The sequence below is a fragment of the Malaclemys terrapin genome, chromosome 2, assembly GCF_027887155.1.
Source record: "Malaclemys terrapin pileata isolate rMalTer1 chromosome 2, rMalTer1.hap1, whole genome shotgun sequence".
Taxonomy (NCBI): domain Eukaryota; kingdom Metazoa; phylum Chordata; order Testudines; family Emydidae; genus Malaclemys; species Malaclemys terrapin.
In genome coordinates this window covers 67,407,913-67,433,706 of record NC_071506.1, presented here as the reverse complement: position 1 = coordinate 67,433,706, position 25,794 = coordinate 67,407,913, and the positions used below count along the sequence as shown (strand labels likewise).

Here is a 25,794-nt window from a genome sequence, read left to right as displayed (position 1 = left end):
AATAAGATTATGGCACATAAAAATTCTGTGAGCAGAGCTAAGATACAGGCATCAAAGTCTTTGGAATCAGTGTGTAACCAAGGTACTTTGCCAGTTTCAAGTACTTGGGAAGCTTCTCTTAAGCCAGTGGCTTAGGGAGTGCAACCCTAGCCAGTGAGAACTACTCTTGTGCAACATTCTGGTTCCAATCCTCCTATTCATTCTCTCACAGAAATGGCTCAGATCCAGCCCTCTTGAGTCCTTAGCAGTCTCAGATGCATAAAAAAAATCAAGAACAAATAAGAGGAGCTCTTCTTCAGCAAGCCTTTCCTTACCTCCAGAGAATAAGAGAAGAGAGGAATGGTGATTTCACCTCCAGTTCCCCTTCCCTTTGGGCTCTCCCTATATTATCTTTATGATCAGGTCTATCAGATCCACTGCTGTCACCTCTACTCTCACTATCAGATCCAAGATCGGAACCATTATCTGAGTAATATCCACTTCAGATCAGCCGCTACCATTGGCTCCTTGTCATCCGCCTGATCATAACAAGAGATATTGGGACTCAAGATCCTTTCAACTTTATGGTCAAGGGTATGAATCGGATCTGATGACTGAATCAAATATATGTGCAGGTGACCCCGTTGAAGAAAAATATGTAATGGAATCGTGTATAGCACACAACATAACCCCAATTGCAATTCATTTAGCAGGAAAGGACAATCTCTTAGTGGCTCATCTAAGCAGGATTAATATAGACTCACATGAATGGTCCCCAAAATTTCAGTAGCGTGAGATATTTTTCTTCAACGGGGTCACCTGCACATATATTTATTTGCCACCGGGAAAAACACAAAATGCCAAAGGTAATGGTTAAGAGCCTGAAAGGATTGTTTCTTAATTTCAGATGCATTCTTGATACTGTGGACTCAAGGGCTACTGTAAAGATTTCCTTCTTTTCCACTTGTATAGAAAATGGTATCTAGATAAAGCAGAACAAGGCAAGGATTATTCTGGTCACACTGGCATGGCTCCAGCAACAGTGGTTCCCAATTATGCTCCGCTTCTCAGCAGGGAATTTCAAGACCCTTCCTGTCTCTCTAGAGTCGTTCACCCAGCAGAATGGTTGGATTTACCGCCCAGACCCAAGCTTCCTTCATCTAACAGCACGGACGATAGATTTTTAAGTGACTTGGAATTGTCTCTCTTGCTGAATGTGCACCCGTTTTAACAAACTCTAGAAAAGAAGTCAACTAGTAAATGCTGTCTATAGGCTTGCAACCCAACAGGACCCAACTACAGGGGTTGAGTTTAGGTCAAGTCAGAAAACAATCCAGTCCTCTAGGACTCAAGTCAGGTAAGCTCTTATCATCTCTGCCTGCCTGTGATATCAGCACAGTGGCGGCTGCATGCTCCACTCCTGCCAGCCGCTACCACCCCGCTGTGCTCAGTGTGAGGTGGAGTATGCCGACAAATCGCAGCACACACAGCACAGTGAGGCTGCAGTGGCCAGTAGGAGTGAGGCATGCCGCCTCTGCTGCCCCAACCACACAAGCAGGAGGAGGCTGGAGATTGATCACGGGCATGGAGTGCAGGGAGCACCACGAGACTGAGACCCAAGGATGAGGCGGTGGCACTAACACAGGTTTGGGGATGAGTATCAGGTGCAGGTTGGGTCTGAAAACAAGTTGATGCTTTCAAGTTGCGTTCAGGTTGGCTGTGCTGGGGTAAGGTTCAGGTCTGGGTTTGGCTTTAAAATTAGGCCCAAGCTGACTTCTAATACTGTTACATTGAAAAAGGTTTTCTTTATAGGTGGCTAAAAGGGGTGTTCTCTCATGCTTAGCCTCATACATAGTATTCTGGAGTATTTACTTTATCGTAAAATGTCAGGATTATCATTGTCCTCAGTTAGAGTGCATTTATCTGCCATAGTTACCTTCCACTCTAATAGGTTGGTGCTTATAGATGAATTATTTAACAAATTTATGAAGGGTCTAAACAATATGTACCCTCCTATAACTGGGTACTTACGCAATTAATGCAACAACCTTTTGAGCCAGTGGGGGAAATGTTCTTTATTTCTCCTTTCACTTACAACATTTCTAGTAGCAATTACTTCAGCAAGAAGAGTTAATGAATTACAAGCTCTTATGGTAGATCTGCCATATACAATTTTCCAAAAGACAAGGTAGTGCTAGTCTTCACTCCTGTTTTTTACCCAAAGTTGTTACAGATTTCTACATCAATCAATCAATAAATTTGCCATGCTCCCTGCCCCAAAGTTCACCCCCATAGGGCTAAGGCAAGACTTCATACACATGAAGTTAAAAGAGCATTGGCATTCTGTACAGATAGACAAGAAGCATTAGACATTCTCCGAGTCTATTTCTATTATATGCTGATGACAAAAAGGGTCAGTCTACATCTTCACAGACATTATCGAGATGGAATAAACTCTATATTCAGGAAACACATTCTTTACCTTTGGTTCCATTCCTTCAAAGGATTATAGCCAATTCCACTAGAATCAAGCAGGCTACATTATTACCTTGCTTCAATGTTCCAATTGCAAAAATCTGTATGGTGGCCACATGGAGTTCTATCCTTCCATACACATTATGCTCTCGACTTGGCTTCTAGATCCATCAATTTCTTTTTAATTAAGTGTTCCTTGCTCACCTTCCTAGAATGGGTACTGCTAATCAGTTTATCCCATTAGTGGGAATTTGCAGAAGCCACTCAAAGGAGAAATGAAGGTTACTTAATTGTAACTGAGATTCTTGAAAATGAACTTGGCATACTCATATTCCCCATCTGCCTTCCCCTCTTGCTTGGAGTCATAAACCATACATGGTGTTGAGCAAGCAGTGGAAAGACCTGAAGTGATGGATCCCCAGGCCCCCTTTTATAGCCTCACCCCTAAAATGTTCAGGAACAGTGAAGGAAGGGGAAAGTAAGAGCACCTGAGTGCTCCAATGGGCACTGCCTATTAGGATCCCTCTTCAGAGCTTCTAGGCCATCACATCCCATGAATGTGAGGGAAAAAATTGATTACAAGTAATTAACCTTCATTTTCAGAACATCAGTTGGAAGAAGTCAGGGAGACAAAATAACTATTAAAGAAAACTAGCTGGAAGACTACAGTAGAACCTCAGAGTTATGAACACCAGAGTTACAAATTCACCAGTCAACCACACACCTCATTTGGAACCGGAAGTACACAATCAGGCAGTAGTAGAGACAAATAAAAAAAAAAAAAAAAAAAAAAGCAAATACAGTACTGTGTTAAACGTAAACTACTAAAAAAATAAAGGGAAAGCAACATTTTTCTTCTTCATGGTAAAGTTTCAAAGATGTATTAAGTCAATGTTCAGTTGTAAACTTTTGAAAGAATAACCATAACATTTTGTTCAGAGTTATGAACATTTCAGAGTTATGAACAACCTCCATTTCCAAGGTGTTCATAACTCTGAGATTCTACTGTACAGGCAAAATCCATCCGTGGTACAACTCCATTAACTTCAATGAAATTACATCAAAGATGAATTTTGCATTCAGAATCCAAGTTTTGAATATGCATGGGACAGTGCAATCAATTATTAGTTCCTAATGCTCATCTTAATGAGAAGTTGGGATGCTTCATAGGATTTCTATTTAACAACAATACAGTAGGTTACCAGGCTGAAAAAAAAAGTTTGTTAGATTGATTTATACTTTAGTTCTGTCTCTCTGTCAGGGCAGTCAGAAAGAAGTGGCTGGCAGTTGGGGTTGCCCTACCCTCTGTTTTAGCGAGGGGGAATATGAGAGCATACAGGATGCCTCTGCAACCCTTTGCTGGACATTGCTAGAGAAAAGCTTTCCAAACTCCTGTGCAGAGGTCGCAAACGCACCATATGTGGGATCCGCATGGCCAGGAGCTCAAAGAACTTTTAGCTATAATAAACTTCAGAAGGCCTTAGAGTTTCTCAAATGCTTGAAATTATACTATTTTCTGTAGTGCATACTTGGAAAGCATTTTGTTTGAGTCTTAATATTTGTAATAAGGTACTTATGTCTAGTATTGTGGGATAGACTTGTGTCTCTGAATTTAAGATATTTCTAACTCTCTCATTTACAATAGAAGTACTTTACCTGGTATCAGACGCAAGGCACGTTCAACTACTGAATAGGAGACTCTGCCCGTCTGTATATAGAGATTACAGACAAAGAAGTGGTAGTCTACAGAAGTGGCTCCATGGTAATAAACAATAAGCGCCGGTCCTTCTGCTATTTTTTCTATACCATGAACTTCATAACCTGTCAAGAACACAAAGTACAATAGTTTCAATATTAGCTTTTTATAAGTCATGCTGTGATTTAACATAAAGCTACTCACTACAGGAAACGCCGTACTATATATGGGGAAGATGTTCTAGGAGTCAACTTTAGGACATCCAATGTTAGTCAAGAAGTGATTAGCATAACAATTAACTCTTGGCTCTGACAGTCAAACATTTCACTTCACAGTTAAAAATGCAGTGAGAAAATGGCAGCCATTTTTTTGGATCTCTGGCATCACTGCATCATATGTCAGCTCACAGAGCCTAAAGTACTGGTGCAGTTTTGAGTCAGTGTTATTATTTATTATTTTTGTAATGGTGGCCATGATTTAAAAGAAGTCAGGAATTGGAGGAGGAGAGTGGGAGGCTATCCTTGCCTGTAAATGCTATTTATCTAATGATCCAGGGCAGTCTCTAACTCAATGGGTTTTTTGTTAGTCACACTTGGGTAGTTAACAACCAATCAATCTACAGACGTTTAAGCACCAGGTCAGCGGAATGAGCCTTCTGTTAGTTTTCCAGGCTTTTATATGTTAAAAGTCCAAAAACTAAAAATACTTTCAAACTAGGGAATAGTGAGGAAGAGACAAATATATAGGGTATGTCTACACTGCACAGTTGTCACCAAAAATTTTGTCTTTCACGGGTACTTAAAAAAGCTCCCCCGCGAAAGACAAAAGTTTTGCCAACACAAGCGGCAGTGTGAACGCGACTTTGTCAGCAGGAACGCTCTCCTGCCGACAAAGCTTATGCCGCTTGCGGGGCTGGAAGTATTTTGTCAGCAAAAGTGCCAACAAAATACCACAAAAAAGCGTTCACACACACTGACTTTTAGCGACAAGGCTGTGTCAACATAGCCTTGTCTCTAAAAGCTGCGTAATGTAGACAAGCCCAAAGAAAGACCTAGTTAATTGAAAAATATTTTTTTTGTGAACTAACTTTAACAGTTTAACTTGACTTAACAATGCACTATCTTAAATATTAGCTTTGGAGATGCTGGGTTATTTCCTCCTGCCTCAGTCTGATAACTCAGAGGTCAGTGTGATAATCAGAGATATGTGAGTCCAGACTGGCCTAGTGTAGGGAGCTACACTAAAGAAGGTCTGGTACAGCATGGAGGAGCTCAGTATTTGTTAGTCTACTCACTGGAAGGCAGGGTGAGAAGGCAGAGCTAAGAAGAGGCTTGAGATCATCTAGACTCAACTGGCTTTCAAAAATTCAGTAATCTCATTGGTCACGTCAAGTATGACCTAAACACAAAACCCATCAAGTTAGAGACTTCCCTTGTTCACTCAGAGACAGCGAGGATATAGGGAAGAATACTGTTGGTAAATCAGACTTTAAAATGATAAATTTCAGTGATTGAGTGAGACACGGTTGATAGCTCAGATGCTCAACCTGATCAGCACAATAAAAGTGAACTGATGTGAAAACTGCTTATCAAATCTACCCCATCAGAAAGAATCTACAGTGTTGTTTTCTGTGATGGGTTCCCCCTCCGTTGGGGAGCCATCTGGAACTGGGGTACCATTGAGCCCTCCTGACCCACCAGCTTGGGCTCCCTCTCACACTTTGCTGCTGTGATAAGTTGCTAAGCTTTCCAAGCCTGCACTTTCAATCAGCATACACAGGTAGGGACACACCCAGCTGTAGTAACATGTAAACAGGCTCTCTGACCAGCCCCTGCACAGAAAGGCTAAACAGGTAGTCCACATCCCAGTTCCTAGGGCAGCCATCCCCCTTTGGAAGGTAAACCCAAAATTATACCATCTTGCGCTGCACAAGGAACTGTACAGGATAAACTCATGAAATCTCCTTCAATGTGGAGGAGTCTTAATAATTTTAATCTTTCATCATATGGAAGCTTTTCCATGGCTTTAGTCATCTGCAGTGTCCTTCTTTGGACCTATTCTATTTCTGCTTTATTATTTTTGAGAAGAAGCAGTGAATGGAATTGAACTTCATATTCAAAATGAGAGCATGCCATCCAGTTTGTGTACATTGCACATCTATTTCCGTCCAGATGTCCACTCTGACACCTTTTTCTTAACTGGTTACAATTTATTTAGAAATATTATATGTTCATGAGCAATGTAGTTCAACTTCTGCATTTGTCTATGCAGAACTCTTCATTCTGGTCTTACATGGGCTAGTGCTTAAGTAACTGTGGTAATGGCTCAGGTAGGGGGCCAAGAGATGGTGTTGGTGGCCTCAACACCCCATAGAATTGGCATAAAGGAGCAGCAGGAAGGGTTGGATCACATATATATTATATTAAATAATACAAATATATGCAAACTAAATTGTTTGTTTAGCATATGCAGGGATCAGTATTGCACGGAAGGAAGACATCAAATAATAAATCAACTGTCAATTCAGAGAAAGGAGGAAAAAAGAGTCTGCAAATAAAAACAATCCTAACTAAAAGCCCTCGTATCTCAAAATTAAAAAATCTGCAAAGAAAAAACCTTTAGTTATGCACACTAATTTTCTTTGTTTTGGTAAGAGTCTGTACTTTCTTCTTGACTTCTGGGTCACGGATGTGAAGAGAATATTTTGCTGAGATCCAAGAAATCATTTAAAGCTCTGCCTAGAGATGCTCCAAACAATAAGGTATCATCAAAGTGTGCTTGGATGAGGATGCTCCTCATTGTAGGATCTTTATCTGGTACAGCCCACCATGTGCTTTAAGATTCCAGAATTTTACATAGGAGACAATCAGCCAAGAATCTGGGAACAGCACAGGCTAAGATGTATAACAATTCTGGGGGTTGTCTTTCATTGGCTTCTGTCATTTTTCTGGGGTGGGGGTTCCTAGCTGATTACTTCTTCGGGGGTTGGATGAGGAATGAGATAGAGGGCAGTGCAGACTATGGCTACGCATACAAGGGCAGCTCTCAGAACAAGAAAGGAGGATCCAAAAATGTCATCTGAGAACACACTTTCAAATTTTCAGCCATTGACTCATGAACTCCAATAGACTTCCTGCTGCATCAGCTGAGCTGTAGGAAGAAAAGTTGGTCTTTGAAACTGCAGAAAATGTGTAAGCATCAAGTCCTATTGCATTTGGTATCACTTTAGTAAAGTTCAGTTGATGGACCTTTGATTTAGTTAACCCAAGTCTTCTGGGTTATTTAAACAGGAAAAGAAAGCTTGTGGTCTCCCTCAGACTCCAAGAGACTAGCCTGACTGGGCCCAGGGACTTTGTTTGCTGACTCTAATTTGTGGAGCTCTGAGCTAGGGCCCTGAGATCCCCCTTATGAACTTTGTTAAAAAAGACTATTACTTCCCTGATCTTCTTGAAGAAGACATGTGTTTTATTAATTTGTTTTGACTTCCCCTGTCTTGAATCCTTTACACAGTAGCTTATAAGAGATCTGGTCTGTTCTGTGTCCTATTCCAACTGGCTGCACGTGAGTTTCACAATGTCCTACCCAGACTCTGTTTGGAAAGACAGTTCCAAAACCACATCATGTAGGCAATTCACTCCAAGTGCCAGCAGAGGGTGTAGCCAATTCACAAAAATACATATACGAGAGGAACATTTGGTAGCAGCCTCCCAACTGTGGGGAGCAGGCAGGATAACTCAACTATAAGGGCCAGAGTAATAGATCTTTGTGTATCAGAAATGCTATTTCTATTTTATTCCAAACAAAGACACCAGGGATACCTGCTTTCATTAGTGATTTTTACTTTAAAAAAAAGATTAACCAAGGTTTTTTTTAAAAAAAATATTGAATGCTCAATGCTTTTTTTGCCTCGGTCTTCACAGACAAGGTCAGCTCCCACACTGCTGTCCTGGGCAACACAGTATGTGGAGGAGGTGAACAGCCCTCAGTGGTGAAAGAACAGGTTAAGGACTATTTAGAAAAGCTGGACATGCACAAGTCCATGGGTCCAGATCTAATGCATCTGAGGGTGCTGAGGGAATTGGCTGATGTCATTGCAGAGCCATTGGCCATTATCTTTGAAAACTCATGGCGATCAGGGGAGGTCCAAGATGATTAGAAAAAGGCAAATATAGTGCCCATCTTTAAAAAAGGGAAGAAGGAGAACCCGGGGAACTACAGAGCGATCAGCCTCACCTCAGTCCCTGGAAAAATCATGGAACAGGTCCTCAAGGAAACCATTTTGAAGCCCTTGGAGGAGAGGAAGGTGATCAGGACAACATGGATTCACCAAGGGCAAGTCATGCCTGACCAACCTGATTGCCTTCTATGATGAGATAACTGGCTCTGTGGATATGGGGAAAGCAGCGGACGTGATATATCTTGACTTTAGCAAAGCTTTTGATATGGTCCCACAGTATTCTTGCCAGCAAGTTAAAAAAGTATGGATTGGATGAATGGACTATAAGGTGGATAGAAAGCTGGCTAGATTGTTATGCTCAATGGGTAGTGATCAACGGCTCAATGTCTAATTGGCAACCGGTATCAAGCAGAGTACCCCAGGGGTTGGTCTTAGGGCCAGTTTTGTTCAACATCTTTATTAATGATCTGGATGATGGGATGAATTGCACCCTCAGCAAGTTTGCAGATGATGCTAAGCTAGGGGGAGAGGTAGATACACTGGAGGGTAGGGATAGGGTCCAGAGTGACCTAGACAAATTGGAGGATTGGGCCAAAAGAAATCTGATGAGGTTCAACAAGGAAAAGGGCAGAGTCCTGCACTTAGGACGGAAGAATCCCATGCACTGCTACAGGCTGGGGACCAACTGGCTAAGCAGCAGTTCTGCAAAAAAAGGCCTGGGGATTACAGTAGACGAGAAGCTGGATATGATTCAGCAGTGTGCCCTTGTTGCCAAGAAGGCTAACGGCATATTCAGCTGAATTAGTAGGAGTATTGCCAGCAGATCGACGGAAGTGATTATTCCCCTCTATTTGGCACTGGTGAGGCCATATCTGGAGTATTGCGTCCAGTTTTGGGCCCCCCACTACAGAAAGGATGTGGACAAATTGGAGAAAGTCCAGCGGAGGGCAATGAAAATGATCAGGGGGCTGGGGCACATGACTTACGAGAAGAGGCTAAGGGAACTGGCTTTATTTAGTCTGCAGAAGAGAAAAGTGAGGGGGAATTTGATAGCAGCCTTCAACTACCTGAAGGGGGGTTCCAAAGAGGATGGAGCTCAGCTGTTCTCAGTGGTGGCAGATGACAGAACAAGGAACAATGGTCTCAAATTGCAGTGGGGGAGGTCTAGGTTGGATATTAGGAAACACTATTTCACTAGAAGGGTGGTGAAGCACTTAGAGGTTTTTAAGGCCCAGCTTGAGAAAGCCCTGACCAGGATGATTTAGTTGGTGTTGGTCCTGCTTTGAGCAGGAGGTTGGACTAGATGACCTCGTGAGGTCTCTTCCAGTCCTAATCTTCTATGATTCTATGATTTTATGAATACAAAATAATATTTAAGGACTTTAATTACTAACAGAATAGACATACCACTCTAAATTTACAAAAATTACATTTTTTAAAATATAGTAGGGCTGTCAAACAATTAAAAAAAATCAATCGTGATTCATCGCAAGATTTAAAAAAATCACGATGAATCAGTTTTAATCACACTATTAAACAATAACAGAATACCATTTAGTTAAATATTTGTGAATGTTTTCTACGTTTCAAATATATTGATTTCAGTTATAACACAGAATACAAAGTGTACAGTGCTCACTTTCTATTTATTTTTATGATAAATATTTGCACTGTAAAAAAACAAAAGAAATAGTATTTTTTCAATTCACCTAACACAAGTTCTGTAATGCAATCTCTTTATCGTGAAAAGGCAACCTAACATAACTGCACTCAAAAATAAAATAGTGTAAAACTTTAGAGCCTACAAGTTCTACTTGTGGAACATGCTGTCAGAAGTCTTAAAAGAACAACACTCCAATTCAGAAACTGAATCACCAAAAAAGAAAATCAACCTACTGTTGCTGGTATCTGACTCAGATAATGAAAATGAATGTGCGTCAGTCCGCACTGCTTTGGATCGTTATTGAGCAGAACCCATTATCAGCATGGAAGCATGTCCTCTGGAATGGAGGCCAAAGCATGAAGGGGCATTTGAATGTTCAGCGTATCTGGCACGTAAATACCTTGCAATGCCGGCTACAACAGTGCCATGTGAACACCATCAGGTGACATTGTAAATAAGAAGCGAGCAGCATTATCACCCGTAAATGTAAACAAACATTTTTGTCTTATCGATTGGCTGCACAAGAAGTAAGATTGAGTGGACTTGTTTTACATTGTTTTGTTTTTGAGTGCAGTTATGTAACAAAAAAAAATCTACATTTGTAAGTTGCATGTTCACAATAAAGAGATTGCACTACAGGACTTGTATAAGATGAATTGAAAAATACTATTTTTTTGCAAATATTTACACTAAAAAGATAAAAATAATAATACAAAGTGAGCACTGTACATTTTGTCTTCTGTGTTGTAATGGAAATCAATATATATGAAAATGTAGAAAACATCCAAAAATATGTATAATAAATTTAAATTGGTATTCTATTGTATAACAGTGCAATTAAAACTGTGATTAATTACGATTACTTTTTTTAATCAAGTTAATTTGTTTTGAGTTAATCGCTTGAGTTAACTGCAATTAATTGACAGCCCTAAAATATAGTGATCAGTGAAGTATCTGACAAAAGCTGGTTGGTTTAATAAAACATGGCCTTTTAATAAAAGAAATACTCCAAGGGTGGGGATATTCTAGGGCTGTTTTCTTGAGACAGGAGGTTGCCTAATAAAGGAACACACTCTACGCTGGAAGTTTTGCTTGTTTTAACATACAAAGAGTAGGTTCAAAGTCCTGCATTTCTCCTGAAAAAGCAGATAGCAACTCAAGAGTTCTTTAAATATTTCAGTTCCCTTTTCTGCTTTAAGTGTTTGCAGTATTACAAACACTGCAGAAGAAATACACAACACTGAGCTGAGTTCCAGACGGGTATATGGAATAAGAAGTGATTTTTCAGCTATGTTATTTTACATTGTATTTATATATATTTAGTTATTGGTTTAGAATCTCAACTATTCCCTTGGATTTGATAAATAAAAGCATCTCAGTTCATCCTCAAGTGCCGTTCTAGCCCCAAAAGACTATATAAAAATGGCAGCTTCTAACTTATGAATTCAAAGTAGAAATAAGGAATAAGTGACTCAGGGGCTTTCCAGTCTGTTTATGAATAATCTAAGTGCTGGTCTATACACAAATTTAAATCAAAATAATTAAATCTGCTTCATTTCACACCTTTTGTTGTTTTAGTGCAAGTCTGTATGTGGATACCCTTGTTCCAGAATAAGAGCGTCCACACACAGACTTGCAACAAAAATAATAAAAGCCAAGTTTGATATTTTAGTGCAACTTTGTGTTTAGACCAGCCCTTAGTTTTCATTTACAAAAGAAAATATTCTGGCACTTATTGTTGCAAATAACTTGACAAGTGTTATCTTCCCAAATGTGCAGACAGACAACGTGAGGTAATAGACACTAACTGTGAAAAGTCCAAATCCTGGCCCTAGCCACAAATATATATAAATAACATGGTAAATTTACAAGGAAGGTCCTCATGGATTTGAGAAGTCAGGGGAAGGAATCATCCTTTTACCTCCGTCAGATCTTCCTGAGGCAGCAAAGCTTCTCTTTAGCTATTGCTCAAGCCTCAAGGTTGGAGTTATCTTTCTCCAACTATGCCTACTCTGTGTGGGGTGCAATGATCTGTAGATCTTCATTGCAGCTGATATTCAGCCCTACTTCCCCAGTTACTGCTGTGCAGAAGCAAGTCGCTACTGAATTGGCCCCCGCGTCTTTCAAATGTTGCATGTTATTTCAACTACTCATACATATTGCCAGGTTCTAAGTAAACTGTGACCGCTCAGATAAGAGAACTGAGTATCATATGGACAGTTCAATGAAAACCTCCGTTCAAAGCTCAATAGTGAAAAAAGAAAATATTAGGCTGTATAAAGAATAAATAGAAAATTATACTGAGAATATTATAATCCCATTGTAGATCAATGGTACATTCACCTAAAATACTATGTTCAAGTTTGGTCATCCTAACAAAAAAGGATATACCAGAAAGAGAAAAGGTCCAGAAATAGATGGCAGTATCTGAAGACATAGAAAAACTACTTCTTAACCCCTCCTCCATAAAGAAAAGACTGAATTGTATAATAGGGGACACAACACAGATATACAAAATAATTAATTGTATAGGGAAGGTAAATCTTCTATTTACCTTTTCAGAGAGACAGACAGTGAAACTGAAAATAGACATTTTTTAAAGACAGTGCATAATTAGCCTATGGAATTCACTGGAAGAGAATTTTGATCAAGAACTTAACAGGAATAAAAAATATTGGACATGCATTTGCATAAAGAGAACAGCTTACAGTTATATTATACAAGATAGTTTATTATTCCCCAGTAAGGGATATAGACCCACATATACTTAAGGGAATAAGGCAACCATTAACTGATGATCTTAGGAAGAAATTTTCCCTCTGGGCAGGTTATTTCATAATTAACCATTATAGTACCTTCCTCTGGAACATTTGGTAGTTGCCACTATTAGAGATGGGCTACTGGATTAGATAAGTGATTAGATTATGGCAGTTCCACTTCTTATCCACTGCATAGGTTCCCCAAACCGACCCCACCATTCAGAAGCTGAAGTACATTCAGTGACAAAGGCTGTAGACAGTCATGGGTGGGGCGACATTCAAGGCCAAAGGAAAGAAACACTTCATTTAATTATGCCTCTCGCTTCTGTGTGTCTTAGTTTTACCCTTCATAACTAATGTATGTCTGGAAATTCTGGGAAGCTTCAGCTCTCCCCTCTCACCCACTCCAAACCTTGTACACTTTGGCAACAAGTAGGATAAATAGTCTCACTCTTCTGTGAGACTATACAGGAGATGTATTATTAACAACTCCATTTCAGATGTGATGCACTGGCCTTTTGTGCTGCCCCATTGTATCGCAAACTTACATCCAAAATGCATTGCCTACTTTCACTCCCAAGCAGTGTCAAGCATATTCCACACCCGGAGAATCTGATGTAGAATTTACTCTTCAGCAACAATTCTGTTCCAGAATCCGAGCGCTCTCTTTTTTAAATTGTTTATAGCCTATATGATTGCAGAGAAAACCTTGAAAATGTGAAGTGAGTAAATCAACACAGTAATGTCTCCCTGAGTCTACAGAAAGTCTGAAACAATACCTGACGAGGTGTAAACTGCTCTGTTCATCTCAAACAGGGCCCCAGGAACTCTGCCTCCTTCCCTCCCCATGAGAGCCAAGGACTGCTGCCTCAGTGCCAGGGACTGGACTAGATGACTTCTTGAGGTCCCTTCCAGCTCTACATCTGTATGATTCTGTGATTCTGAGTGGAAGGAGCCAGAAGTGTGAGCTGGGCTGCCAAGGCATTGCAGCCAAGGCCCAGTGAAGCCAGCTTCGTGTTCCACTTTCATTGATACACACTGGGGGTGGGGGATGGACATTCTGACTCAGGCCTCCTTGACAACATCATAGGAGCCAAAATCTGGAAATGAAGTTGGGTCCACTCTCAGGATTAATCAAAATCACAGCCTCAAATAATCACTATTCAATTCAACATCAAGGAGTATTTTCAGCTATAAATGACTGTGTGTGTGTGTGTGGGCAGGGAGAACGGACAGGAGACATGAAAAATGAAGAGTATTTCCTAGCAATAGAATAAGTTAACATTGGAACAGAATTTAGGGGTTGTTTCCTTCAGAATTTAGTTCCATTGCACCTACTGTAGAATTTCAAAATGTTTACCTCAGCACCCATGGAGCACCCACAGAGTCGACGCCTATGTCTACTACATTAACTTCATCCATTATGCTTGTTATTCCAATTTAACGAAAAAACTCACAATCTATCACATGTCTGGCAGTTCTAAAATTTATAAGACCACACCAGTACTTATGTTCCTTTTCTACAGTACACTTTTTCTTTGAAAAATTCCCACCACTGGTACTATCGGTGAAGCCACATCAGTGATAAGAACAGTGAGACATTTTTAGATAAAAGTCAAGTGTAGACAGCCAAGGAGTAAAACAGCATCAGCTGTCAAGAGCTCATTACTACCAACTTGGGCTGCATAAGAACCAATAGCTTAGAGCAGTGTTTCCTAACCGGTGTGCCATCCGAACAGGTAGCTGCAGAATTTTTTAAAAACTACACATAAGAACAAAAACACCTTCTCTTGTATTTTAGTGTCAGAGCCAGACCGCATTCTATATTTTGCGGGAAGCAGTACCGCAGCTCCCATTGGCCGGGAAGCGGTCCCGCAGCTCCCATTGTCTGGGAACGGCAAACCACGGCCACTGGGAGCTGCGAACTGTGAGCGGTCATACCTGCGGACGCTCAGGTAAACAAACCGTCTCACAACCCTCCAGGGGCTTACCCTGAACAAGCCGCAAACGATGTTTGGGAACCCCTGTCATGTAGTCACCTGTTGCAATAATACATATTTAGTGTTTAAAGGGAAAAAAAATCTCTTACCGTGCCATAGCTTTCCATACATACTAATTATGCGTGACACCATTAGCCTTCCGTTGTCCCACAATTTATTGGAAAAATCATCATCTAGGCCGTTCTTTCTCTTGTAAATGTGAAGGCAAATATTACAAAAGACACAAATGATAAACCAAAGTAAATGAGGAAAAAATAATATTATGAGTGACACGCACAAGAAGTAGCCCACGTAGTCTGGACAGTGGTAGACCATGCCAATCCATTCTTTTAATATGTAAATCAGCCAGGTTGAGTTGGTCACAGATTCCTGCCCTGAAGTATAGGATTTACTTTCATTTATCATCTTCTGTTTAAAGAAGAATTAGGCAAACTGAGTCAAGCTCTCTTCGTAGTCAAAGCAGCTTCTTAACTTTGCCCCTAGAAAGAGAGAACACACTGTGTCATTTATTCCTATTACTACCACCAGAGAAATTACATACATGCTTTCATTATGTGTAGTTAATTTCATTGTATCAGTGCCCTTTTGCTATGTTGCTCCTAAGCAGCTGTTGCTGTTCTGGGGAGTGTCGACAATTTATAGTAGGGAACGTGTTCCCTGGGGAAATGTTGCGCTTAAGGTGTTGCTGCAAACAAGCATCTACTGTATCCTGTTTTTCTCATGTGAAGTAGGACTTTGACATATGGTTATGCATGCATACACAACTATTTTTAAACACATTGCAGTAGTGCCAGAAGAGCATCAGCAGAAGAGGGGACTGAAAGCAGCAGAGGAACCCCTGACCAGTGATGGACTGAAGTGTCGTGAAAGACCTGTGCTATGGGGTCTGGGGCAACACTGATGGAGATTAGGTGTTGGTCAGAGAGGGAGAACTGAAACTGATAGATCAGAGAAGAAAGAGTTTTTATCCAGAACAAGATTTAATGAGTGGCCATCGTGGTGAGTGAAGGAGCTTTCTAGGGCTGAAGATCAATTGCAGAGGGGAGGATGAGGAAATGAGGATGAGGAGGCAGCAACTAATGGGTCAGAAGAGACAGCAATGTGGAAGATTAAATCAAAGAGTATGAAAGAGGAGGACTGTGGGTAGAGTCAGAAGGAAAACTAGGAATCATAGAGGAACTTGGAATGGTCAAGGTAACAAAATAAGGAAGGAACTTGCTCCTTCCTAGATGATCTTCTCCCCACTTGCTTCTCTCCCTTCCACCAGAAGCCATTATGAAACCTTAATTATAGTGCTTGGTCCTATTATAATGCAGTGGTCTCCAAAGTGGGGTGCGTGCACCTCAGGGGGTTCACAAGAGGATTCCTGGGGGTGCGCAGCAGGAGGAGCGGGAGTCCGAGCGGCTTTTTTGTTTGTTTGTTTCGGCAGAAATGGTAGAGCCGGCACGGCAGGGGATGCGTCCTCAAAATTTATTTACTGATAGGGATGCGCGATCAAAGAAGTTTGGAGACCACTGCGATAATGAAATGAAATAAATAATAAATAATGGTCAGTACAGCAATCTTTGAGTCTTGCTTAACATACCAACATTTAGTGGTGTGCTTTTGTTCTATAATTGTTTTATATAATATTTCTTAACCTCACCAGTATTGTGAGGACTGATTAACAAATTTTTGCGAAGGACTTTGATATGAAGTTCTACTTTAAAAAAAACTACATTAAGAATCATGCTCTGTATAATAGTAATATCTATCTGTATAATAGTAATTATAAAACTAAAAGGAGGCTAATTTGTCAGCTACTTTGCCCTCCTTCTCCTGTGTCAGCAAAATTCAATACACTGGTAACAAACAAGAATAGGACAAATAACAAGGTGGCTTGCAGTTGCACTGCGAGAATACACCTACGATTCTGGAGACAGATTAGAACCCCAGAGGTTTATGGTTCATTAAAAGTGGGACTGGTAGCACCCAGGTTGCCTGACACTTCCCCTTATAAGAGTCTGTTTCAGCTATTTATAATTTTACCAGACTTTAACTTTGTGGGCTGAAATTTTCCATGCCAGAAAATATGGAACTGGGGAAGGGATAGGTTGGAGAGGACAGGGCAGAAAGGATCACACCTAAGAGAATGGGCAGAAGAGTCTGTGCCCACTAGAGTGGAATCCAAGATTTCTGAGTCCCACCATTCCTCTGCTGTCAGCAAATATCTGTGAAACCTATTGGTAAGTGTCCCATTCTGCTCTGGTGCTGGTCCACATAGCAGACACTGGTTGTCATCCTCTATCAGTTAGTCCATTAGCTGAAAATGGCAGAGGTCTGCATGGTGGATCTAAGGGTACGTCTATACTTGTAGCTAGGGGTGCGATTTCCAACTTACGTAGACATACACTAGCTCTTGTCAAACTAGCGTGCTAAAAATAGTAGTATAGTCACTATAGTGCAGGCAGCAGCAAACACCGGCACAGGCTAGCTGCCCAGAGTACAAACCCTCCTGGACCCTGTGGGTATGTACTCATGGTGGCTAGCTTATGCCACAACTAGCTCTGCCCATGCTATCAGGACTACTAGGATGGCCAACTTTCTAATCTGTGAAAAATGGACACTGAGTGCCGGAACCTCCCCAACCCCCTGCTCCACCTCTTCCCCCTGAGGCCTCACCCGTGCTCTGACTCTTCCCTCCTAAGGCCCTGCCCTGCCCCAGTCACCCCCCACCACTGGAGTGCGGCTCTCCCTCCCCCATCCTGCCACAGTCACCCCCCGACTCCCGGAGCTTGGCTATCCTCCCCAGTGCTGCTCCAGTCACCCCCCACCCCTGAAATGCGGCTCTTCCTCCCCTGTCCTGCCCCATTCATCCCCCACCCCTAGAGCGCGGCTCTTCCTCCCCCATCCTGCCCCAGTTACCCCCTCCACCCCTGGAGCACGGCTCTCCCTCCCCAGTCTTGCCCCAGTCACTCCCCACCCCTGGAGCACGGCTCTCTCTTCCCCATCCTGTCCCAGTCACCCCCCAGTCCCAGAGCATGGCTCTCCCTCCCCCACCCTGCCCCAGTCAACCCCACCCCCAGAGCACGGCTCTCCCTCCCCCACCCTGCCCCAGTCACCCCCCACCCCCAGAGCACGACTCTCCCTTCCCCACCCTGCCCCAGTCACCCCCCAGCCCCAGAGCACGGCTCTCCCTCCCCCACCCTGCCCCAGTCATCCCCCACCCCCAGAGCACGACTCTCCCTCCCCCACCCTGCCCCAGTCACCCCCCACCTGCAGAGCACAGCTCTTCCTTCCCCGTCCTGCCCCAGTCACCCGGGGGAGGGAGAGGAAGAGCCACGCTCCAGGGATGGGGGATGAATGGGGCAGGACGGGGGAGGAAGAGCTGCACTCAGGGGATGGGGGGAGACTGGGGCAGGACAGGGGAGGAAGAGCTGCGCTCCGGGGTGGGGAGTAACTGGGGCAGCACTGGGGAGGGATAGTCATGCTCTAGGGGTGGGGGGGTGACTGTGGCAGGATGGGGGAGGGAGAGCCGCACTCCGGGGGTGGGGGGGTGACTGGGGCAGGATGGAGGAGGGAGAGCCACATTCCGGGGGTGGAGGGGTGACTGGGGCAGGACAGAGTCCAGCACCCCGGGGGCGGGACACAAATGAAGCTGAGAAGGGGGACCGGGTAGTAAACCCAGTCACTGGCCCCACTCCTCAAACGCTGCCCCCTTCAGGATCCCTCCCCCAGGGTGCCGGCCGCCATACCTCTCTCCACCAGAGCCGGCCAGTTCCTGAATGCTCTTTCAGCTCCAGCAGCAGCTGCTCTTCCCACCCTCCTGGCGGCAGAACGGAAGCCAATTGTGGACCGTTACTCAAGTAATCGGACTTTTAGTGTCTGTCAGTAGTACTGACCAGACACTGTCAAGTCCCCTTTTCAACAGACTTTCTAGTCAAAAACTGGACACCTGGCAACCCTAATGATTATACTACTATTTTTAGTGCACCAGCTCAAGGAAAACTAGTGGTAGTATATCTGCACAAGCTGGGAATCAGATCCTTAGCTCCAAGGGTGGATGTAACCTGTAGGTTCCAACCCTGCTGATGACTCATGACGATGCCACATGATGCAATTTCTGTTTTTTCAGTTTTCGTTTTTTAAAACCTAGGAAACCACGTACGCACACCTGCGCGCACACACATACACAAAATCTTAAAAGAACATATATAACACAGAGAATTTTTCACTTGACCAGAGCAAGGTTACAAATTCAAGCACTCAAAAGTAAGGAAATGCCGGAATTAAGGTGCCTGTGCAACTGTAAGTCGGCCCTCTTGTGTATATGCATTATGGTGCAGGTTTTAGTTACATGATCACATACCATTTTTTTTCACAAGTCCCCTGCCTCATTCAGTGCATGAGATGAATCAAGGTGATGTCTGTTCTGAGGATGAATCAGGATGTCTCAAATTGACAACCCAAAATTAGTGGAATTTTTTACCTTAATCTCTCTGGGACTCAGGTCCCCATCTTTAGAATGGGGATAATACTCATCTCACAGGGATGTTGTGAAAATTAACATTTGTGAAGCACTCATATACTGTAGGGTTGAACACCACAGATAAACCCATTTGGAAATTAATCATTCTGTCTTCTGAGTAGTGTTTGAATAGTGTGCAATAAATAAGGCATGGGGCACACACTGAACAATGAGGATAAAATAAAATAATGAACAGCTGCCCATTAAGTGAGAATCATCCATCCTCTGCACTGAATGAGGTAGGGGTCCTGAGAAAAAACAGTATGTGATCATGTAATTAAAGACTTTATCCTAATGCATACACACAAGGGGACCAAACTAAGTTTGCACACAGAACCTTAATTTTAGCATTTCCTAACTTTTGAGTGCTTGACTTATCATCTTTAATAATGTTCTTTTAACATATATTAAACATTTCTCTCTCTTTTTAAAAAATGTTTACAATCTAATGCAGTGCAAAACCTAAGGGAGAAGAAGAGGGAAAAAGAAGAGATTCCAGAATTGAAAGGATTGTGTTACACAAGTCTTTTCAAGATCAAGTCTTAAGAAGGTGTTTAATTTTTTGTACTGAGTAGCTCCATTGACCTCAGTCTCTGTGTGCTATAATATTAAAAGCATTAAAATAATAAAGTAAATACACCATTATTAAGATGTTTGGTATTTTGGGCCAGCTATCTTTAATAATCTCATCAGAGGAAATATTTCCAAAATTAAGACTACAGAAAAGCTAAGATTCAATGCTCAGAAGCTTCTACAAATGCTGAGGCTAATGATTGAAAGATAAATAAGCCAAATAAACCACCACCAACTGATATGAAACTGCAACTCCCACAACTCTTAAATTGGGAACCTGCCATTATATCTGACAAATATCCCTAAATTGACACGGTCAACATTAAATCAATTTTTAAAAGAGTTTGAAATAGTTTCATCTCAGATGTGCCCCTCTACCAGGTTTTGTGAGTTTACAATCACAGTTTAGTATTATATTTTTCGTTCTCCCATCTTGCTCTGTGAAAAACCCAACAAGGAAACCTGACTAGCTGTATAAGGGAGCTGATGAAACTGTCTATACACAGAGTGCAATCACAGGAACTGCCAGATTGACCCGTGTTGCATCTAGTCCAGTGTTTTGTTTCCAATACTGGCCAACTACAAGATGCTTCAAGGAAGATGCAAGAAACCCCGAAGTGGGCATTTATGGAATACCTGCTCCTATTCTGTTCTCTATATACTATACAGAACACCCATCATTCTGCTAATCTAATGCCCATCAATTAGAAATTAGTTAATCCCTGAAGAATAAGAGTTGATCACTTCCATTTTTCTTACATATTACCTACATTTACTGCAGATGTTCTCTGAATCCATATAAATGTCAAACTTTGTTTTTAATCCTGCTAAACTCTTGTCTAACTGATATATTGTGGCAAAGAGTTTCCACGTGCTACTTATGCATTCGGTAAAAGATCATTTTGTCCGTTTTAAACGTGAGCCTGTTAACTTCCTTGCAAGTCCCATTGTTGCCTTATGAGAGAGGATAGGGTTGAGAGAAGCAAATTATCGCCTCTTTCATCTCCATCTCTAAACAGTCCCGATCTTCCCAAGCTCTCTTCCAACACAAGCTTCCCCCGCTCCTCAGCGTCATTTTTGGTTGTTGCCCCGGCAGAGCCCCCTCCACTTCTGTCAAATGCACAAACTAAACTAAAGTAACTACTGTACTCGCGCGAGCCGCACCAAGGCGCAGGGCACAAGGCGGAGGGAGGTGCCCGCGCAGGGCAGAGGCTGCGCCGCAGCCCGGGGAACGGGAACCCTGCGGCTGCTCCGCGGGCCGCTGTCACGCTGCGTCGGGCGCGCTCGCTCCCCACCTTGTGCCCTGTCGCTGTAGCGTCAGTGGAGCAGCTGCCGCGTGGGGCCCGCGTCTCCCCGCTGCCCCCCGGGACCGAGAATCCCCCGCGCTCAAGGATTCCTGCAGCTCACCGGGCTCCGGCTCTGAGCTCCGCGCTCCGCTTTGTCGCCAGCGCCGCTGGGTCCCGACCAGGGTTAGCATGGTGGGAGGGCGGCACCCGGCAGAAGGGCTGGTGCTAGTTTCGGGTGTTTGTGAAAATCGCCCAGAGGCACAAGTGAGAACCGCCCCATCTTGGGCCCTGCCCTCCTAAGCCTTGGGAGCGAGCAAATGCGTCCCTCCGCCCCCTCCCCACAGCATGAACCGAGAAAGAGGCCTGACCCCCATGGAACCCCCTGGTCTCTGTCCCTCGTAAGAACTGGGAAAGGGCCTCAGCCCCCTTACACTCATTGCTTCCCTCCATGAACTGGGGAAGGGGCCTGAACTCCCTTGAAACCTCTGCAACCCCCCTATGCATGAACCAGGAAATGAGCCACAGCCCCTGACATCCACTGTGCTACCCCGTGCATGATCTGCGGAAATGACTTTCCCCAGCAGCACAGGAGTCTACATAGCTGTGTCACACCTGTCTCTTTTTAAGGGACATTCTGGTGACTCCGGCCCTATTCTGGAACATGGCTCCATATTCACTGGGGCCCAAATAAACAAAGGGGATATCAAGCTACTGTTCTCTCAGCAATCTGTAATATTATTATCACCCTGTGTTCAAAAATCATGACTAAGGTGTTACGAATCATGTGACTGGCTTAAAAATAATGATAGTTTAAAAACTAAATGTTTTGGGAACATTTTATTTGCTTTTTGTGTTTGAGATTTCAGGGTATGTACAGGGGTCTTTAGATCTTTGGTCAAGTTAGTAGGCCTGAAGTATTAGCTGAGCTTGCGTCTATGGATAAGGGGCATGGGGAGGCAAAGTGGAATGGAAAGTCCCCAAACCAGAATAATGGCTTTCTATGTATAGGGGGCATGAGGAGGTGAAGTGGAAAGTCCCCAAACACAATTTGCAACAGCCAAGCTTGTTAAATATAACCGCAATGGAAGCATTAGAAAAGTCAAACCGCAGAAGAACTAGACTGGGAATAACAATAACAGGAAAAGCCAAATGAGGGAGATGATTGTTTCTTTTTGCTTTTGTTTTGTCCTGTATTGATTTTGCAATGTATTCCAAATAAGGTAATTAATACAGAAGTATGTGTAATTTGTGGTTTTAAGCTTTAAAAAGCTTGTGTGTTCCTTGAATCGGGGGGCAGCTAGTGAGAGCTGTTACCCCCTGGGCGCTTGTAATCAATAAAGGAGCCTCAGGCTGATCTGATCCAAAATCAATCGCGTGGTTGATTTTCCACAACACCTTGTTAATGTTTTCTCTGCAACCCTAAGTGTTAGAGACTTATTTGTAAAAATGAAAACAGAGTCTCAGGATTCCAGGAACTGGGGCTTTAAGAAAAACATAAAATACTGTGAGACCTGTATGACCAACTAAGTGGGCTGTTACACAATAGTACCAGTTTCCAAATAAGGAAGCTCTTACAACAAGGAGTAAGAATTTCACACCCCACCTTATGAGCTAATTAAAACAACCGATAGCAAAAAATCCAATAAGTGAAAAGACATCTGTTTTGTTAGAATGCTTATAAGGTAGTCTTGTAATTTAATTATTGGAAGTGTATTCTGAATTGTGTTTATGATGTTCTATTTTGCCTCAAGCACTTTAGGGGGGAGGTTAAGTGGTGAAATTATAGGTTCAGTATTTATTGCACTCAGAGATCATGGATAAAACAGATCATACAATGCACAATTGTTGGCTTGTTTTAAACAAACATCATGTAAATAGCACTGTTCTGCCCTTTCAGCATTTAGACACAGAATGAGTGTCAAAACTGAACTAATAGGGGAACAGATTAAACGAAAGGAGTGGCATGTAACTTCAAAAAGATCTCACAAAACTAAGTGATTGGGCAACAAAATGGCAAATGAAATTTAATGTGGATAAATGTAAAGTAATGCACATTGGAAAAAATAACCACAACTATACATACAATATGATCGGGGCTAATTTAGCTACAACAAGTCAGGAAAAAGATCTTGGAGTCATCGTGGATAGTTCTATGAAAATGTCCACGCAGTGTGCAGAGGCGGTCAAAAAAGCAAACAGGATGTTAGGAATCATTAAAAAGGGGATAGAGAATAAGACTGAGAATATATTATTACCCTTATATAAATCGATGGTACGCCCTCATCTCGAATACTGCGTACAGATGTGGTCTCCTTATCTCAAAAAAGATATACTGGCACTAGAAAAGGTTCAGAGAAGGACAACTAAAATGATTAAGGGTTTGGAACGGGTCCCATATGAGGAGAAATTAAAGAGGCTAGGATTCTTCAGCTTGGAAAAGAGGAGACTAAGGGGGGATATGATAGAGGTATATAAAATCATGAGTGATGTGGAGAAAGTGGATAAGGAAAAGTTATTTACTTATTCCCATAATACAAGAACTAGGGGTCATCAAATGAAATTAATAGGCAGCAGATTTAAAACAAATACAAGGAAGTTCTTCATGCAGCGCACAGTCAACTTGTGGAACTCCTTACCTGAGGAGGTTGTGAAGGCTAGGACTATAACAGAGTTTAAAAGAGAACTGGATAAATTCATGGTGGTTAAGTCCATTAATGGCTATTAGCCAGAATGGGTAAGGAATGGTGTCCCTAGCCTCTGTCTGTCAGAGGGTGGACATGGATGGCAGGCGAGAGATCACTTGATCATTGCCTGTTAGGTTCACTCCCTCTGGGGCACCTGGCATTGGCCACTGTCGGTAGACAGGATACTGGGCTAGATGGACCTTTGGTCTGACCTGGTACGGCCTTTATGTTCTTATGTCCTATTTCTTCTGGACACTGGGAACTGCCCCAGAGCAGTACTCGCAGCAACAGGGCCACTAAAAGGTTTCTGGTACAGGCTCATGATGGATTTACCTGCCAGAAGCTTACACAGAAGTCACCCTCCAAGTGCAAACTCCACAGATGCTTGTATATGTACCTATGGTGTCTAATGAAGGTGTGTTTAGGTGAGTGTGGTCTAAGATAACTGCTCCCTGATATTGCAAATACTGGAGTAGGGAATGAGGGAGCTCTGAAAATCCAATGAACCAAAGTTCAGACTTTTTTCAGTTATAAAACCTAGCACAAGGAGCCATAAGTCTTTGATAGTAGCACAAGGCACACGATTAGGAACGAGGGCTAAGCCCTTTAGACCTCCCTCCCCTTCTCTCCTCTCCATGAACTAGAAAAGGGTCCTCAGCCCCTTACACCTACAACACACACACCACCCTCTGAACCAGGAAAGATGGCTCAGTCATGTTAGCACATAGGTCAAAGGTCCATAAAATGTTATGAAGTTGTTCTAAGGGACTATTGTCATATAAGCCTCCACTTCCCAGCATCCCACACAGTTACTGCAAGAAACTAAAAGCAAATATGACTTTGGGTATATTAAGCTTATACTGCTTATAAAATGGAAATGTGTGATCTATTTATTTTCATAATTGCAAACAGTATTTTTAAGCATATGGGCTTGTTAGAATCTGATTGGTTCTCCTTGAATAACAAATTATGAAGTGGTAATAGAAGCCACAACAAAGTGAAATGGAACATCATCAACAGATGAACTTTGTATTACAGAATGGATGATGAATAAGATGTTCCAGCTGTAAAGGACAAAATGAAATGATAGGTTAAAAAGTGTTACGCAGCTAATTATAGTGTGTGTGTGTGTGTGTGTACACACACACACACACTATAATTAGCTGCGTAACACTTTTTAACCTATCATTTCATTTTGTCCTTTACAAAGATACTATGTTATCTATCTATCTATAAATAAACATAGTATCTTTTTAATCAGGCCAAAACATACATATATACAAACCTTTTGGGTATAACGGTGGAAACTTGGAACCAATGCTCTCTGGCCTGCAAGGGTGGCATTTGATAGTGATTCAATGGTGTTAGGTGTGTAACTAACCACAAAGTATAAAATGAGATTTTAAAAAGTGGTCTATAAAAGCTTTGTAACCCATGTGGGTCAGAGTGAGCTGCAGATCGGTTGGTCAGTTCCACCTTTCTGTACATGCTGTATTTGGAGTACAGTAGAACCTCAGAGTTACGAACACCAGAATTACGAACTGACTGGTCAACCACACTCCTCATTTGGAATCAGAAGTACATAATCAGCCAGTAGCAGAGACTAAAAAAGGCAAATATAGTACAGTATTACGTTAAATGTAAACTACTAATAAAGGTAACGTTTAAAAAAAAGATTTGAGAAGATAAGGAAAGTGTTTCTGTGCTTGTTTGGTTTAAATTAAGATGGTCAAAAGCAGCATTTTTTTTCTGCATAGTAAAGTTTTAAAGCTGTATTAAGTCAATGTTCAGTTGTAAACTTTTGAAAGAACAACCATAACGTTTTGTTCAGAGTTACGAACATTTCAGAGTTACAAATAAGCTCTATTCCCAAGGGGTTCGTAACTACTGCCAATACTGCAGCTTCTACCTCGAATACCATATTGGTGTTTGTACCTTGGGAATATGCAATCTTTTGCTGAACCATCACCTCTCTCATCAGAATAGTCTTCCTCG

The 25,794-nt window shown here is 42.2% G+C and overlaps 1 protein-coding gene across 2 annotated transcripts in view; it reads right to left on the bottom strand.

Moving 5' to 3' along the window:
* Window positions 1-21,328, bottom strand: part of LOC128831037 (transmembrane protein 68-like) — a 50,944-nt gene extending 29,616 nt beyond the window's left edge. For both annotated transcript variants that reach the window (XM_054017078.1, XM_054017079.1), the window contains exons 1-3: window positions 21,237-21,328; window positions 14,839-15,228; window positions 4,111-4,275 (exon numbers count right to left, since the gene is read on the bottom strand). In XM_054017078.1, coding sequence (XP_053873053.1) covers window positions 4,111-4,275; window positions 14,839-15,154 — 481 coding nt within the window. In that variant the 5' untranslated portion in view covers window positions 15,155-15,228; window positions 21,237-21,328. The remainder of the gene's footprint in view (window positions 1-4,110; window positions 4,276-14,838; window positions 15,229-21,236) is intronic.
* Between the last annotated feature and the right edge of the window lie 4,466 nt (window positions 21,329-25,794).